The following is a 14687-nucleotide window of genomic DNA, read 5'->3' on the forward strand; positions in this document are numbered from 1 at the left end:
TTTCTCTTTAAGAGCCCCAAATTAATCTCTTTGAATTTGATCTTCTCTTGTTCTACCATCTCAGCCCAGACATCTGCAGGAAGGAGTCTGCAGCAGAGCTGGTTTGGTAGAAAAGCCATGAGATGCTTAGCACAGAGGTTCTTCAGCTGATGAAGAGAGCAAGCCCCTCTGCTATTGCCTGGAACTTCAACCTTGGGGAATGGTAAAGCTTGCTAAGCACATTTCATTTTACACGTTCCTCCTTTCAGGCAGGCTTATTGCAATATTGCCTTCCATAAGCAGGTGCCGCCACAGCTATGGAAGGTATCTTTCATACTCTCAGATAAATCTTCTGGCTTCACAAAACTGATTACTTACCATCTAGCTGCTTGGCTAGCTCCTCTTGGATGAGCCTTCTCAAAGTCTCTAGAGATGGGGGTTCGCCCTAGAGGGTAATAATCACAGCAATAACAAAACATAATAATCACAGCCAGGGGATGTGCAAATTAAACCCTCCACAAAGGGTTTAGTGGGTTGCATTTCACCACCCACAGCATACTGGAACTGCCTGAAAGAAGAATGTAAAGGGACTCAAAAAATCCACAATTCCCAACTTCCTGGCAAGCCATGGGCTCAACGGTATGAGCAGGAAGCCTTTGCTGGGACATTGTCTCCTTCCTAGAGAAAATCTTCCTCCTATACACACATAGGAGAAGTAGTAGAAATTTAATCAGAAGACATCCTCTGCCCTATGAGATCATAGTGGAAAGCTTACCTCCTTTTTCAGCATTGCATGTTTCCTTGCAGAAAGAAGTATGCACGCCCCCAGAGCAGTTAGGTGGGTATCTAGACTTGCTATAAACACTCATACTGGGTGCACTGCCTGCCAACAGGCCTTATCTCAGGGAACAGAAGCCAGTCTACGCATATAATACTCATTCTTCCAAACAAGCACAAGATTCTGTCTGATTTCAGGCTGTTGAAGGGAGACAGAGGATGTGGCTGCCTGGCCTTGGTCCCCTTACCCAGTCTTCAAGGGCAGTATATTTCATCAATTCTCTTTGCTCTTTTGTGCAACATTGCTGTTGAACAGCTGTAATAGCTGTCAAAACTCAAAGCTATGTGGACAACAGCTCTGGATGATGCAACTGAAAAAATGATGAAAGCATTTTTAGTAGGTGGAAGGAGAATTTTGTAGGTTGTGGCTTTCCAAGAAAATGAAAAAAAAGTGATTTTAGGGTAACCATACACTTGTCTTTGTGTAAACTAAAAAAAAAATTTTAAAAAAAATGTAGCTATATTTAAAAAATAAACCATTTTGAACCAGCAAGATAAAATGTTTTCCTTTATAAATCACAAAGTGAGACGTTTCACTTGAAAAGCACTTTTCATTTTTTGGCTCAAACTATTCTTTGAATTTCTGCCAGTTTTGAAAATACTTCTGGTCAACCTAAATACTGCATTCTTTTGTGTATGAGCTATCTGCATGAAAGTGTTGCTTCTCCCTCACACCCATCCTTTAACATACAAGGATGCAGTCTGTGACCTCTGTTTGTAAACACCTAGTGTGGTCTTCTAAATCACAAGTTACTCTTCAATAAGAAATGTAGATTTCATTAAGTAGCTAAGAGACATTTCAATTTTAACCTATAACATTGCTGATAAGTAGAGTTGGTCTATTTGCTGGCTTCTTCCCAACACAAATTTTGCATGAGGAAAAGACGTGTTTGTTGGTGACAAAAGAAACAATTTTCTCATTAAATAGTAACTATTTGTGATAGTTTGTAGTGAATATCCCAGTAGTAAACACGATTGCAGAACTTCCTTTGAAAGCCTTACAAATTATCTTTTCAAGTTTTCACCCTATTAGTTGCATTAAATCTCCATAATAATTACTTGATTTCATCGAATCTCTATGTTGTTGAGACACACAAAGAAATGCTTTGTCTAAAATTTTTCCAGCTTTTGCATCAGAGATTATTTCACTGTCTATTCCCCTCCAAGGTAATCTGAAAATCATCCTCAGAATGGGCATAGTGCCTTCACTAGGGTTGTTAGTTTTTTTTCATTCTGCTACATACAGTACCCTCAGGTACTCTCAGTAGTGAAGTTGTTTCCCGTTAGGAAAAAAAAAAAAAAAAAAAAAGAGAGAGAGAAAAAGAAAAAGAAAGAAGAGAAAGAAGAGAGAGAATATTAAACTAAAATAGGATTTTGTGAAGTCTGATGAGCTGACTCCAGGATTTCCAGGAATAGAGCAGTGACCTTTCCACAGCTCAGCATTTTGTGTCTCATAACAACCAGCAGCAGAGGAAGGGGTAAGACCTCTGTATGAAATGCTACGCATTAACGCTCTTAGAGAAAGAAGCTTTTTCAGACCCCAGACCCATGGCTATAGCTACATGACCTGATTTAGGCTTTTAGGGGTATAAGGTGTCAGGACTGGCTGCCCTGGCTATAGGTCTGAATTGCTCAGCTCTCCTGAAGTTCAATCCAACATCCCCACAACAATTCCCTGAAGATATTTTATAGCTCTTTTTATGTATCAAGAGATAAAAACACTGCTTCCCCATTATAACACACACTTGCTTTCATTCCTATCAGCCTTACTGTAATCTTAGGTACTTTTCTGATCACACCATGTGGCAGTAAAATTACTGTACAAAGCCCTTCTCTGGCCATCTTACCCTTGGTCCTGGAAATCCTGGCTGTCCTGGAGGACCAGGAGGTCCAACTTGCCCAGTGTCTCCTGGGGGTCCATGGGGACCCATCAGTCCTGGATGGCCTTTATGACCAGGTATCCCAGGATCACCTGGAGGACCCTTTTCTCCTTGAGGGCCTTTTTCGCCTTTGATGCCAGGCTCTCCCTAAGTGAAAAAAAAAACTATATTACCACCACAGAATAAGAGGCAAACTTCTGATTTCCAAGCACAGCGAAACACAAATAGCTGAGTTGGCAAAGTTACTGAATACAACATCTGGTGCATTACAAATGATCCACAAATTATTACTGACGGAGAATGATTAAACAGGACCGGGAGGGTGGGAAGCATGGCAGATCTCTACAGGCCACTCTTCACTCTTGAATGACCCCTCTCCCTAGCCCTTAATGCAAAATAGCTCTCTTTATTTCATTGTAATGAAATAACTAATAATATTCTCCAAATTACCCTCTCTCCTTTGGAGCCAATTTCACCCGGTTTCCCTGGTGCACCCTGCAACAAAATAAGAGTAAGCATTAAAGAGCTATCCATAGTAAGAGTAAATTAAAAAGCACATGCCTTTGCAATGATTCTTGTGACTCCAGGAAAATTTATTTCCCTGGAAATCCCACAGATTCTTGAGAGTTTCCTGTTTGCTCTCAAATATCAACAATTTGAGAAAAAAAATATCAATTTGTTGCAACTGATATAGCATCTTTGATGTTTTTTCCTAAGACACCAGCCCTACTTCGAAACAACTGGGAAGTTAACTTACCTCTTTTCCGGGAGGACCCTTCTCTCCTGGTTCTCCCTGAGAGATACAGAGAGTGATTTTAACACCACACTGTGAGGACTTAGAAAAAAGACCCTACCTAATAACCCCAAGTCTTACTTTCTGTTTAGAGCCCAAGTTTTCTGCTACACAGCAGCGGGTTTGGATGATTTATCCTTATATTACTGCTATAGGTCATTCCTGGAAAGACACATCCCACTATTTAGAAAGCACTTTTTAGTGAAGCTGCATATCATGTAAATGTAAATAACAGTAATTTCTAACAAACCAGATGAGAGCAGGACAGATGTTTCCATGAAACTACATTCCTGCTTTCAATACACTTTATTTCTTTCACTGACAAACATTTCACAAATCTTCATACACTTTACTTGGGTTGTTTTAGCTGAAGCAGTGTCAATATTATACCCATAATAATCTAAAGATGTAATGGAAGTAAATTTTGTAAGTAGAGGTACCATCAAGTATTACACCAGCCAAGATAACACATACAGAGCCAGTGATAAAGCAAGTTTGAGCCTGAAAGCTTGTGTGTATTTCAGAATTACATTAATTAACCTCCGTTTGAACACCCTATTAGGATTGTTTCTCCTGTATTCTGCATTGCTAATGTGATAATTAGGCAATACAAATTTGCATTTTTGCATTTCAACGAAAAAAATATCACCGCAGTCCTGAAGTGCATTGATTAAGCAAAACAAACATTAAACTAGTTATTGCTAAAGTTCTGTGAAAGATTCCTCTTTATAGTCCATTTATAATCCACAATCTTGATAATATCTATAATGTGCGCATGCAGGTGGTGTTTTTACCATAACAGGGAAACACATCTTTGTCAGTGCTAGCATCTATACATGCACACAGGAGCAATGTGTGTTCACATCAAATTCAAATTAGGCAACATCAGGCTCACTTGAGTATTCCTTAGGGCCACTGCACTTTTAAATGGCCACCACGTTTGCTGCTTTAAATTAATTTTCCAGAGAAATATTTCTTTCTCCTCTCTTCATCATGAAACTCCCTTTCCAATCATTTAAAAAAAAAATAATAATCATCCTGTGGAAGATTCAGCTGTGCTACAATCATATGAAAACCTTTAAAATCTCATTTTAAGTCACAACAGAGCAAGAAACAAAAATATTTACCTAACATTCACCTTTTCCATTCTTCCAGTGGAATGTAACATATTTTACTTGCCTTGGAAAGGCTAAAGATACTGGATTTCAAGGCTGTGATGTTCTCACATGTATAGTTATAATTTAGATCACTTTGGGAGATACATGAACTCCTTAATTGCAATGTACCTCTGTTGCTGGTAACAAAGGAATTTGCCTTAGAACAGCAAATATCATGAATACCTATATTATTATCAGCGCTTAAAACTTCCCTATTTAATCTTTCCGGGGTTCATGCAGAGATAGCAGCTGAGAACCTAAATACCCTATACCCATATTAAGAAAACTATTGAACCAGTCTGATTAATGCGCATGTTATCAGGGCTGACTGACAGGTACTAGCTCAGTAAATGAGACTATGGATGTTACATCCATATCAAAAATGCTATTTTTGCAGTCGTTTCCTTTGGAAGAAAAAGTTTATAGCTTCTAGATCTGTCAGGTCTCCTGCTTATGTTTGTGGGTTTTTTTTTTTTTTTTTTTTAAATCTAATTAAAGATGATGGTATCCCATCTTCATCAGTCCAAAATTTAAAAACAGGTTATGAGTGGGTGTGATGCATCTCCAGATATACTTACAGGTGGTCCTCGGGGTCCTATGAAGCCAGGGAGTCCTGGGCTGCCGTTTTCTCCTTTATTGCCTCTAGGACCCTTAGGACAGAAATGAGACAGTAACTAGCAGCCCTTTCTCCAACATCTCTTTTCCAGAGCATGCATTTACAGATATATTGGAAGTGGGAAATTTCACCGTAGCAGCAGGACTCCCAAAACTGACAAGGAAAGGAAGAATAAAGCAATTTAGAAAAGCAGACTGCAAACACCATGCTTGGATTATTAATAAGCTATGTGGGGTCCCTGTGAAAAGATGAAAAGGAAGTAACGATTATGGGAGTGTCCGGAGGTGTGTTCAGTGGCTCTCCTGGCACTGCAGGGTTTATAGGGTGATGTCGCAGAGTGGAAATGCTGTGACGAGCAATGACAGGGAAATGGTGCAGGTGGTCATACCGCTCAAATCTGAGAATACAATCAACAGACAGCTATTTATTTTGCCTTTATTTCCAGGTTCAATTTAAAAAATGTCAGCCTTTTACTTATCTCTTGTGATATTCTGCTAAACTATCCCTTTTTCTTACAGATCAGGGCAGCTTAAATGGTAGCTCATGACACAGAGCCGTCTCAAAAACACTTCTGGTATTTTTTCCTACCTTCTTTTAACCTTTTCTTTCACAACTTTGTCCCCTACCTTCTCATTCAGCACATACCACTTTTTCTCCTTAGAGTAAAACTTGTCTTCATTTTAAACTGGTCTCGTGCAATGGTGAAATGATCACCAATGAACCTGACAGGCACAAAGCACATGGCTTTCAGGTATGCAATCAGCCCTGCAGATTTCAGGGGCTGGGCTGCATTGCTGTGTGCAGGCTTAAGCATAAGCCCTGTGAATTGGGACGGGCACTGTCAAAGAGCAGATGCAAAAGGGGAAGGCTCCTGGCAGGTTTTACCTTGTAATTACGAGTCAGCAATGGTGAAGGTGGAAAAGAAAGCCTTATTGCCATGATAACCTTTCTCGCTTCTCCTTTTTTTCAAAATAGAAATATAATATACCGGGTTGTCACCCCACATTGTGAAGGAAATTAATGCATTTCCAGACAAGGCTGGAAATAAATGGATTTGTGTACAGCACAAGGAAATACTTCCCATAATAACCTTTACGAAAGGGAGAGGATTCATTTTAATGACTGAGAAGTGTACTGATGAGACGACTGTCTGTTCTGCTGACCGACACTGTCTCATTGTTTCCCCTTTCTCATCGATCTGAATTTATCATTTTTCAGTCTCTTATGTTATTTTTGGACTCTAAATCCTCTGGAGCAGAGACAGCTGTAGTTCTGTGTTTGTGCAGGAAGCTTCCTCTGAGTACCGGGGTCACTGGCTGACTGTCCAGGCAATGTGATAACAAGAAGATGATGAAAAAATAACCCCCATTTTGCACTCACAAGGCATCCCAAAGCCACAGTGGACCGGTGAAGAAGCAGAAAGTCAAAAAATCAGTAACAGGAATTGGGAACAAGTGTGGACATGATGAGAAGAAGAAATGAGAGTTGAAAAGGTAACAGCAGGGATCTATGGGGTAAGAAGCAGTGGCAGTAGTCCCAGGAAGGTAAGAAGAAATTATGTCAAGGAGAAAAAAACTGTAACACTTATTCTTGGCTGCAGAAAGGCTGAGAGACTGCACCACCCCTGCCCCACCTGTAATCTGTGAGCTATCACCTCCCCATGCAGAATGGTGTTGTTTGCTTCTCTACGGCCACTTAGAAGGAGACATCCCTGCAGCAAAGCAACAGATGCTCAGGGCACAAGTCTGTGGTGAGGCTGAGGTTGCTTTATGGCATTGCAAAGGCCATAAAGAAGAATAAAGTGCTGTTTCGGTTTTTCAGAATTCTCCTGCTATGCCTTTGTTTCTATCTGAATCTAACAGCCCAGCAAGCTGTGGGCAAAGGTGGACAAAGAGGGGGAAGAGCCATGCATTGGAATAGATGCTACTGGACACAAAGCTACATTTGCATGGATTTGCTGAATCCTGAATAATTTGCAGCAGCAAAACAGAGAAAAAAAAAAAAAAAAAACCACACAAAAAAACCCAACCAGCTCCTCACTGTCCTCCTTACAGCTCTTCATTACAATGCTGTTCTTCTACACAGGATTCCCCCAGGGGTGTTTCATTCTGCTTAGTGATCTTGGTTTACTGCCCACTGTCTGCTCTTTCCCCAAGTGCCTGGGGAGGATTTTTCTGCTGCTGCTATTCCTCGATGGCAGTCTGCCAACTCCCTGAGGCCCTCTCCTTCCTTGTGACAACTGTCTGCTGGCTGCACACTCTATGCTTGGCAAAATTAAAGCTACTGGTGAAATTGAGGCATGCCAATCTTTTTTCCATACCAGTTAATCATTCATTTTGTTTTTTTCCATGAACACTTAACTTTTGCTGGGAAAAATGATGACCCAGCTAGCAGTTCAGTTTCAGGAACATAGCCAAACCCCCCTCCAATGTCATGGCCAGCCACTGATTTTCAGATCAGTGACCTTCACACATGGCAACTTCAGGGATGGTAAGTAGCTACACATAATCCACCCCATCTGTACTTCATCAGTCACTTCTCCTTGACATAACTACTTGGTGCATGAGTTTCCCTTTGTGGTACTTACAGGGTTACCTGCTGGGCCAGGTTCTCCTGCAGATCCAGGCAATCCATTCTTGCCCTGTGTCAAAAGGAAAAAGATTAGTGAAGTAATGTATACTATGTTCTGGTTTCAGCTAGGACAGAGTTAATTTTCTTCTCGTTAGCTGGTTCAGTGCTATGTTTTGGATTTAGCATGAGAACAATGTTGTTAACATACTGATGTTTCAATCCTTGCTCAGCAGTGCTTAGCCTAAGTCAGTGACTTTTCAGCTTCCCACATTCTGCCAGTGAGATGTGCACAAGAAGCTGGGAGAGAGCGTAGCCAGGACATCTGACCCAACTAGCCAAAGGGATATTCCATACTATGGAATATCCTGCTCAGTATATAAACTGGGGGGAGTTGGCTGGAGGGGCAATTTTTGCTCAAGGACTGGCTGGGCGTCCGTCAGTGGGTGGTGAGCAACTGCATTGTGCATCGCTTGTTTGGGTTTTCCCTCCCCCCTTGGTTTTATTCCTCTCTTTTTCTCTCTCCTTTTTATTAGTTATTGTTGTTGTTGTTATTGTTATTGGTTGGGGTTTTTTAAACTTATTGCAATTGTTAAACTGTTCTTATCTCAACTCATGGGTTTTACCTTTTTCTAATTCTCCCCATCCCACTGGGGCTGGGGGCAGGGGGAGGGGAAGAGTGAGCAAACAGCTGCATGGTACTTAATTGCTTGCTGGGGTTAAACCACAACATGCAACAGTTAAAAATATCCACCTACTGCTGCACCAGCAGGGATTTCTTTAGTGTTGTCCAGCCTCCTCTCTTGGCAGACTGCAGAGGATCTCTTATTTTCAATTGACCCCACAATTTCTGCATCCCTGATTGCATGGCTGACCCCATCTCAGGACAAAAACTGAGAGATGTGGACCCAAATCCCCTAGTCTGAAGACGACCAAGGCAGCACTCTTTCTTCTCCTCCTTTTCCTCACTTTTATCCTTATCATGTGCAGCAGCATCCTGGATGGAAGGAGCTGCTCCAAGTCACCAGTGTTCGGACTGGCCCCTTTAGTCCATGTTTGAAGCACCTCTTGGCAACTCACTGGTCAAGGTTAAACTGCTCTGCACTAGCTGGCAGATATCTGCAGCTTCCCCCACACCTTCCTGTGTTACCGCACTTCCTCTCTCCCACAATTGAGGTAGGTCCAGCAAATTATGTCTACTATCATCTTCTCAGGGCTACCATCTGAATCAGGGTCCAGAGGCTAGGCATCTATTTTCTAATCATCTCAGGCTTCCCCTTTTTTGTGAAATGGAGAAAAACACTTGTTTTAAAGCCTTGAGGCACTTGATCCTTGCCTGACACCAGACAACTCAGAATAAGCCAAATCATCCTTTAAAAGGACCTGTTTCTCACCATTTCTTATCAAAGTACCTAAGCTGACCATCTACACCAACTAAATTTTGGTGAGATGAAATTCTACACCCTGTTCCTCTTTCCTCCCAACTCGTCAAGCAGTGACGTTTTCCCCTGCATTAGAGTTGACCATAAAGAGCAGCCCTTTTGCTGGCAATATCCAAAAATCATGCCTCACGCTCCTTATTAGAGAAGAAACAAAGCAGAGGAAGAACAAGAGAAATTGATACATTGCCCCCCAACATGCAAAACCCCAAGCATCTCTTCTCCAAAGAACAATATGGCCTGGAGTTATGATAATTTCTGATTTCTCAAATCTTTTTATTCATTGATAGTGTTGTGCAGGGGCATGACGCATTAGTGAGCGATGCCAGCAGTACAGGAATAATGAGGTAAATTACAAGGTAGATACAGGAGCTCTCCATATGTTCCTGCACTCTAATTTAAACCCCTACCCTCCCAGCTCAGAGGGACCTGCCGCTCCAGCTCCTGGCATTGCTAGTTGAATCAGCATTTTGCTCTGATTATGAGACGTGTTGTAGAATCTGTTTCACTAGCAGGTCTTCCAAATAGGAAACAAAATCACTCACTGCAACATATTAAAGAAGTGCCTAGGTTCAGCAAGAGAGACCTGCATTCAAATTTGGAAAGGGTTGATTTTCAAGAGAGAATTGAAAAAACCATGAAATTAATAAAAGTAATTTCTCAACCATTCCAAATGACACTTTCTGAAATGTCAACTGAATTGCCATTTCTCCACTGAAGTTGTAATAAAACTCTACAGTTGCTCAATCAAACCAATATTTTCTTAAAATTATGCTTCCCCCCCTCCCCCGAAAAAAGAATAGTTTACAGAAAGCGTGAGAAAAATGAATAGTATGACAACTGGACCCCACATATCTCTAACTGGGCACCCACAGTTAGTCTCTACTTTTGAAAACTGAGGCACTGTAAGAAACGAGTGAGATGCCAGAGGCAGGAGTGGAACATGAGCACTTCTGACACTGCAGTCCTGGCAGAATCCATTAAACCATTCTTCCCACTCAGTCAGCAACCACCACCCACTGCAGTATTAGAAGTCTTCACCAGTTTCTAGCAATCATTCTGATTTGTCTTTCTCGAAGTAGGCAAAATATTTTAATCAAACATCACCTGAATCTTGCTTAAGACTCTCCTTCCAAACCAGAGTTCTGGACTGCAGGACATTCCCACTATACACAATGTACCTCCAAAAATGGCTTGTCAGGACAGAAAACTCACCGGCGGACCTCTGAGTCCTCGAGGGCCCTGTGGTCCTATGGGACCAGTATCACCCTGAAATGAAGAACCATATTCTGGTGAGTGAGAAAGATCTGACATAAAGATGAGCAAACGGGAATTTTAAAATGTCCCTACTAAATTACACTGTTCACATATTAGGGGGAAACACCATTCAAGGAGGCTCACTATCCCTTTTCAGTTATGCATGAGGAAGACCAGTCTTTTGAATTTTAAACATCTATCACTTTACAGGCAGATTACAGGCAGAAACCATTATTATCAGGTCATCTTAAAGATGGATTTCTCTAGTATTTCTCAAGAACTGACTACTTTGTTCTCTCTTGAGGGCAACTTAAGACCTGCTTCTTTCTTCTTTGAGGGGTTCCCTTAGTTCTATCTTCCATTTTCCTTTGTAGGGGACCATTTACAGCACAATAGTTTTCCAGTGATACAAGGAGTGAGCAAATGAGAAACCACTTCCCCAAGTCCCACGGCAGTGGCCCATCAGCCTCTGGGTACACTGCTCAGCAGCTGCAGCAGGATCCCACATCAGCTGCACTCTCCCAGGACTTTGTTACCTGACTGCATGTGACACTAATAGTGTCAGAGGATCTGTTCATACTGCCTCTTTTTCCTCTGAGCAGCAGCATCTTATTCCACAGGCGTTTCCCAGATCTCAGTGCAGCTACGCACTCAGTAAGGTACAGCTTTGGCAGAGGAAGCACGGCAGAACCTGGCCCAGTGGGACCTGCAAATTGAAGTGCTGCTTGGAATGGGGTGGCAGAAAGCAGGTCCGTGGCTATGCAGCACAGCCTGGGACTCAAACAACGCAGCTTTCTCTGCTTTTCCAAAGATATCGCTGACATTTTAGCGTCAGCAGCTGAGCAGTGACAAAACCCTCAAATTCTTTGTTACCCTAACGACCTTTGCACAAATCATTCCCTGTGCACTGCTGCAGTAATTCACCCTTTATTGCAGTTTCTGCAGCTGTTAGGTCAGGGTTGCTGTGAATTAAAAACTTCATTTGTCAGGGAGAAGGAGATTAGTTTCTGCTCAAAATAGTACACTTACATCCTTCCCTGGTGGCCCCTCACGCCCAGCAGGGCCTGTCACACCTGGCTCCCCCTGCAATTCAGCAAAAAGAAAAAAAAGATCAGCTCAAGGTCAAAGACAGACCAAAAACACCATAAGCGGTATGGGATTTCTGCAATATTGGACTGAGCTCAGTGAAAACTTTTTTCAAGCCAAGAAGAGCATTCATCATCATTCATGACACACAGCCTATAAACATATACAGCATCTTCTGTAAGTAGTGCACAAGACAGTACACTCCTTTCCAGCAGAATATTTGCTATGGCTAGTGCGGTCACTGAAAGCTGCCAACCTATTCATGATACAGAAACTACCATGAGGAAGAGATGAGGAACTCCAGAACTACATTTTTCAGCTAATCTCCTGCAGGCAGAGCATTTTATCTCCCTGTGAAAAGCCAGAATTTGGCAAAAGGATATTCACAGTTTTGTATTCCACTCTATATACCAAGGAGATTATTGAATGTACTGTATGGCTCAGAACAGAAAGAAGACCAACTTTTCATGCAGGACTTGAGTTTTGGGTTTTATGATCCACAGGAAACCAAGTCGAAGGGCTAGAGACATTTCTATTCTCTCTTCTGTAAATTTTGTTCCTGAACTTATTTTGCCCTTAGACATTTTTGAAGGACAGCTGGTAGATGCTTGTCCAACAAGTGCAGTAGGGTTCCTTATCTTGTATGTCAGCATTCATACCCGAGGGATGTGGTATGGAGGCATCCTTTGAACTTCCTCACAAGGGGCTCTCTCAAGCAGAGCATCAGAGCACTCAGCTCTACCACCTGCTTCACCTTGCTCAGAATCAGAACTTCAGCAGAGGGAATGAAGACAGCTGCTGTGATTTTATGCCATAGGTGTGGCCCATGGAATTGTAGTTGAAAACAGACAAGTTAAAAACAGATCAGGCATCATTTTAACCTATTGCCTCAGAAAGGTCAACTTCAATTCACACAATCTTTCTCCAGCGGATCATATGGGAGGTACACATTACTTACCCGGGGACCTGGGGGACCTGTATCTCCTCTCTGACCCTTGAAACCCTACAAATGAGAATGAAGTCAATAATTATCCATTACTATGATGCACAAAACACTAAGAAAAGTCTAGCTTGAATGTTTACTTAAAAACCTTCCGTCCTAGTTTTGCCTAAGATTACTGGGGACTGGTCAGCATAGAGTTGCCATGTCCCAGGGAGCGATTAAGAAAGGTCACATCACAGGAAGAGCTTTCCATAGCTCCTTACGCTGCAAGACCAAGACTGTAGTGTGTGTATTCCTGTTGTGACTAGCTAATAAATTATTTAACCCTAAATTTCATTGTCCCCATCCTTTCAGAGGACACGTAACAGAACCCAAGTGCTACAGATGTGACTATGCCTTCTGGTAGAAGGGGTGTCATGAGGTTGTGGCTTTAACTTCTAGATAAGGGACCCACCCCAAGTGTGAAGGATTTGGAAATGTCTGTGTTCAATTTTTGTTGATTATTTATTTAGTTATTTATTTACTCACAATGCCATGACTATTCTCAACCAGGCCAGCTCCTCGGTATATGTCTGCACCAGTAACGTACCTCATCTGCCCAACAAAAGCTACAGTACAGAAGAGTGACTGGATGGAACCCTTTAGAGCAGCACTTACCGGTAAGCCTCTGGCACCCTCCTGGCCTGGGAGCCCTGGTTCTCCAGGCTTTCCCTATGAGAAACAATCATGTTCATGTTTGTTAGTCTTAGGTCCATCTCTCTGCTGTTGAAGACTTCATGCTCTTCTCCCTTGGGCGTAACAGCACTGAGAACTGTGATTGCCCAGGGTTCCTCCCGCAATGCCGGAGTGTGAGCGTGCAAAGAGGACAGTAGTGACAGAGAGGCCCATACATACCGCTACCTGCACTGCCAGGAACACAGCCTTTCAGGTTCAAAGGCAGCTTACACCTTTGGACTGGTGCACCTTTACAGGCTTTAATGTCAGAGGGGTAATGCACAGAACTGCACCAACACCTAGTCAGCATATACAAAATCAGCAGCTGCACATAGGAACCAGGTGTTTTGATGCAACTACACAACTGCCTGCAGCTGCTGTGACAAGTGCTGCTCCCCACACCAGCTGTCCTAATGACTAGTATATTGGGTTTGCCTGGCAAGGTTTTGGTAGCAGGGGGTGGCTTCTGTGAGAAGCTGACAGAAGCTTCCCCCATGTCCCATAGAGGCCATGCCAGCCAGCTCCAAGACAGACCCACTGCTGGCCAAGGCTGAGCCCATCAGCAACAGTGGTAGCGCCTTGGGGGTAAAATACTTAAGAAGGGGAAAAAAACCCTGTGCAACAAATTGCAGCCAGAAAGAAAGGAGTGAGAGTATGTGAGAGCAACATCTCTGTAGCCCCCCCGGCCAGTGCAGGAGGGGCCGGAGCTGCTCCAGGCCCGGAGCAGAGATTCCCCCCCAGCCCACGGCCCACGGAGCCTCCGGGGGAGCAGCACCAACCCCCCCCCCCCCCCCCCCCCGGGGCTGGGGGTGAAGAACTGCAGCCCATGGGAAGGGCTCCCGCTGGAGCAGTTCATGGAGGGCTGTCTCTCGTGGCAGGGACCCCGGGCTGGAGCAGAGTGTGAGGATGGCAGAGACAGCATGTGATGAACAGACTGCAACCCCATTCCCAGTCCCCTGCACTGCTAGGGGTGAGAAGGTAATCAGGAGTAAAGCTGAGCCTGGGAAGAAGGTGTGGGTGGGAGGAAGGTGTTTTTAAGTTTTGGGTTTATTTCTCATTATCCTACTCTGATTTGATTGGTAATAAATCAGCTGATTTCCCCAATTTGAGTCTGGTTTGCCCGTGATGGTAATTGCTGAGTGATGTCTTCCTGTCCTTAACTCAACCCATGAGCTTTTCATTATATTTTTCTCTTTCCTGTCCAATTGAAGGGGGAAGTAATAGAGCAGCTTTGGTGGGCTCCTGGCATCCCAGCCAGGGTCAGACCACCACAACTGGTGGTTCCTTCCAGAACCACTAAGTTCCATTTACAAGGTACAGAAAGGCTGGCAATGGCAGATACTGGAAGCACGTTGTTCATACAACAAACACAGCTGCAAGGAATGGCCTTCACTGCCCAATTTATTAACGTTTCCTTT

General features: G+C 43.0%; 1 protein-coding gene across 2 annotated transcripts in view; it reads right to left on the reverse strand.

Moving 5' to 3' along the window:
- Nucleotides 1-14687, reverse strand: part of COL22A1 (collagen type XXII alpha 1 chain) — a 237065-nt gene that overhangs the window by 4461 nt on the left and 217917 nt on the right. For both annotated transcript variants that reach the window (XM_080381170.1, XM_080381171.1), the window contains 10 exons: nt 13213-13266; nt 12571-12615; nt 11556-11609; nt 10485-10538; nt 7850-7903; nt 5225-5296; nt 3454-3489; nt 3147-3191; nt 2664-2843; nt 358-424 (listed from right to left, as the gene is read on the reverse strand). In XM_080381170.1, the coding sequence (XP_080237296.1) occupies nt 358-424; nt 2664-2843; nt 3147-3191; nt 3454-3489; nt 5225-5296; nt 7850-7903; nt 10485-10538; nt 11556-11609; nt 12571-12615; nt 13213-13266 (661 nt within the window). The remainder of the gene's footprint in view (nt 1-357; nt 425-2663; nt 2844-3146; nt 3192-3453; nt 3490-5224; nt 5297-7849; nt 7904-10484; nt 10539-11555; nt 11610-12570; nt 12616-13212; nt 13267-14687) is intronic.

This window comes from Falco punctatus, assembly GCF_963210335.1.
Source record: "Falco punctatus genome assembly, chromosome: 3".
Taxonomy (NCBI): Eukaryota; Metazoa; Chordata; class Aves; order Falconiformes; family Falconidae; genus Falco; species Falco punctatus.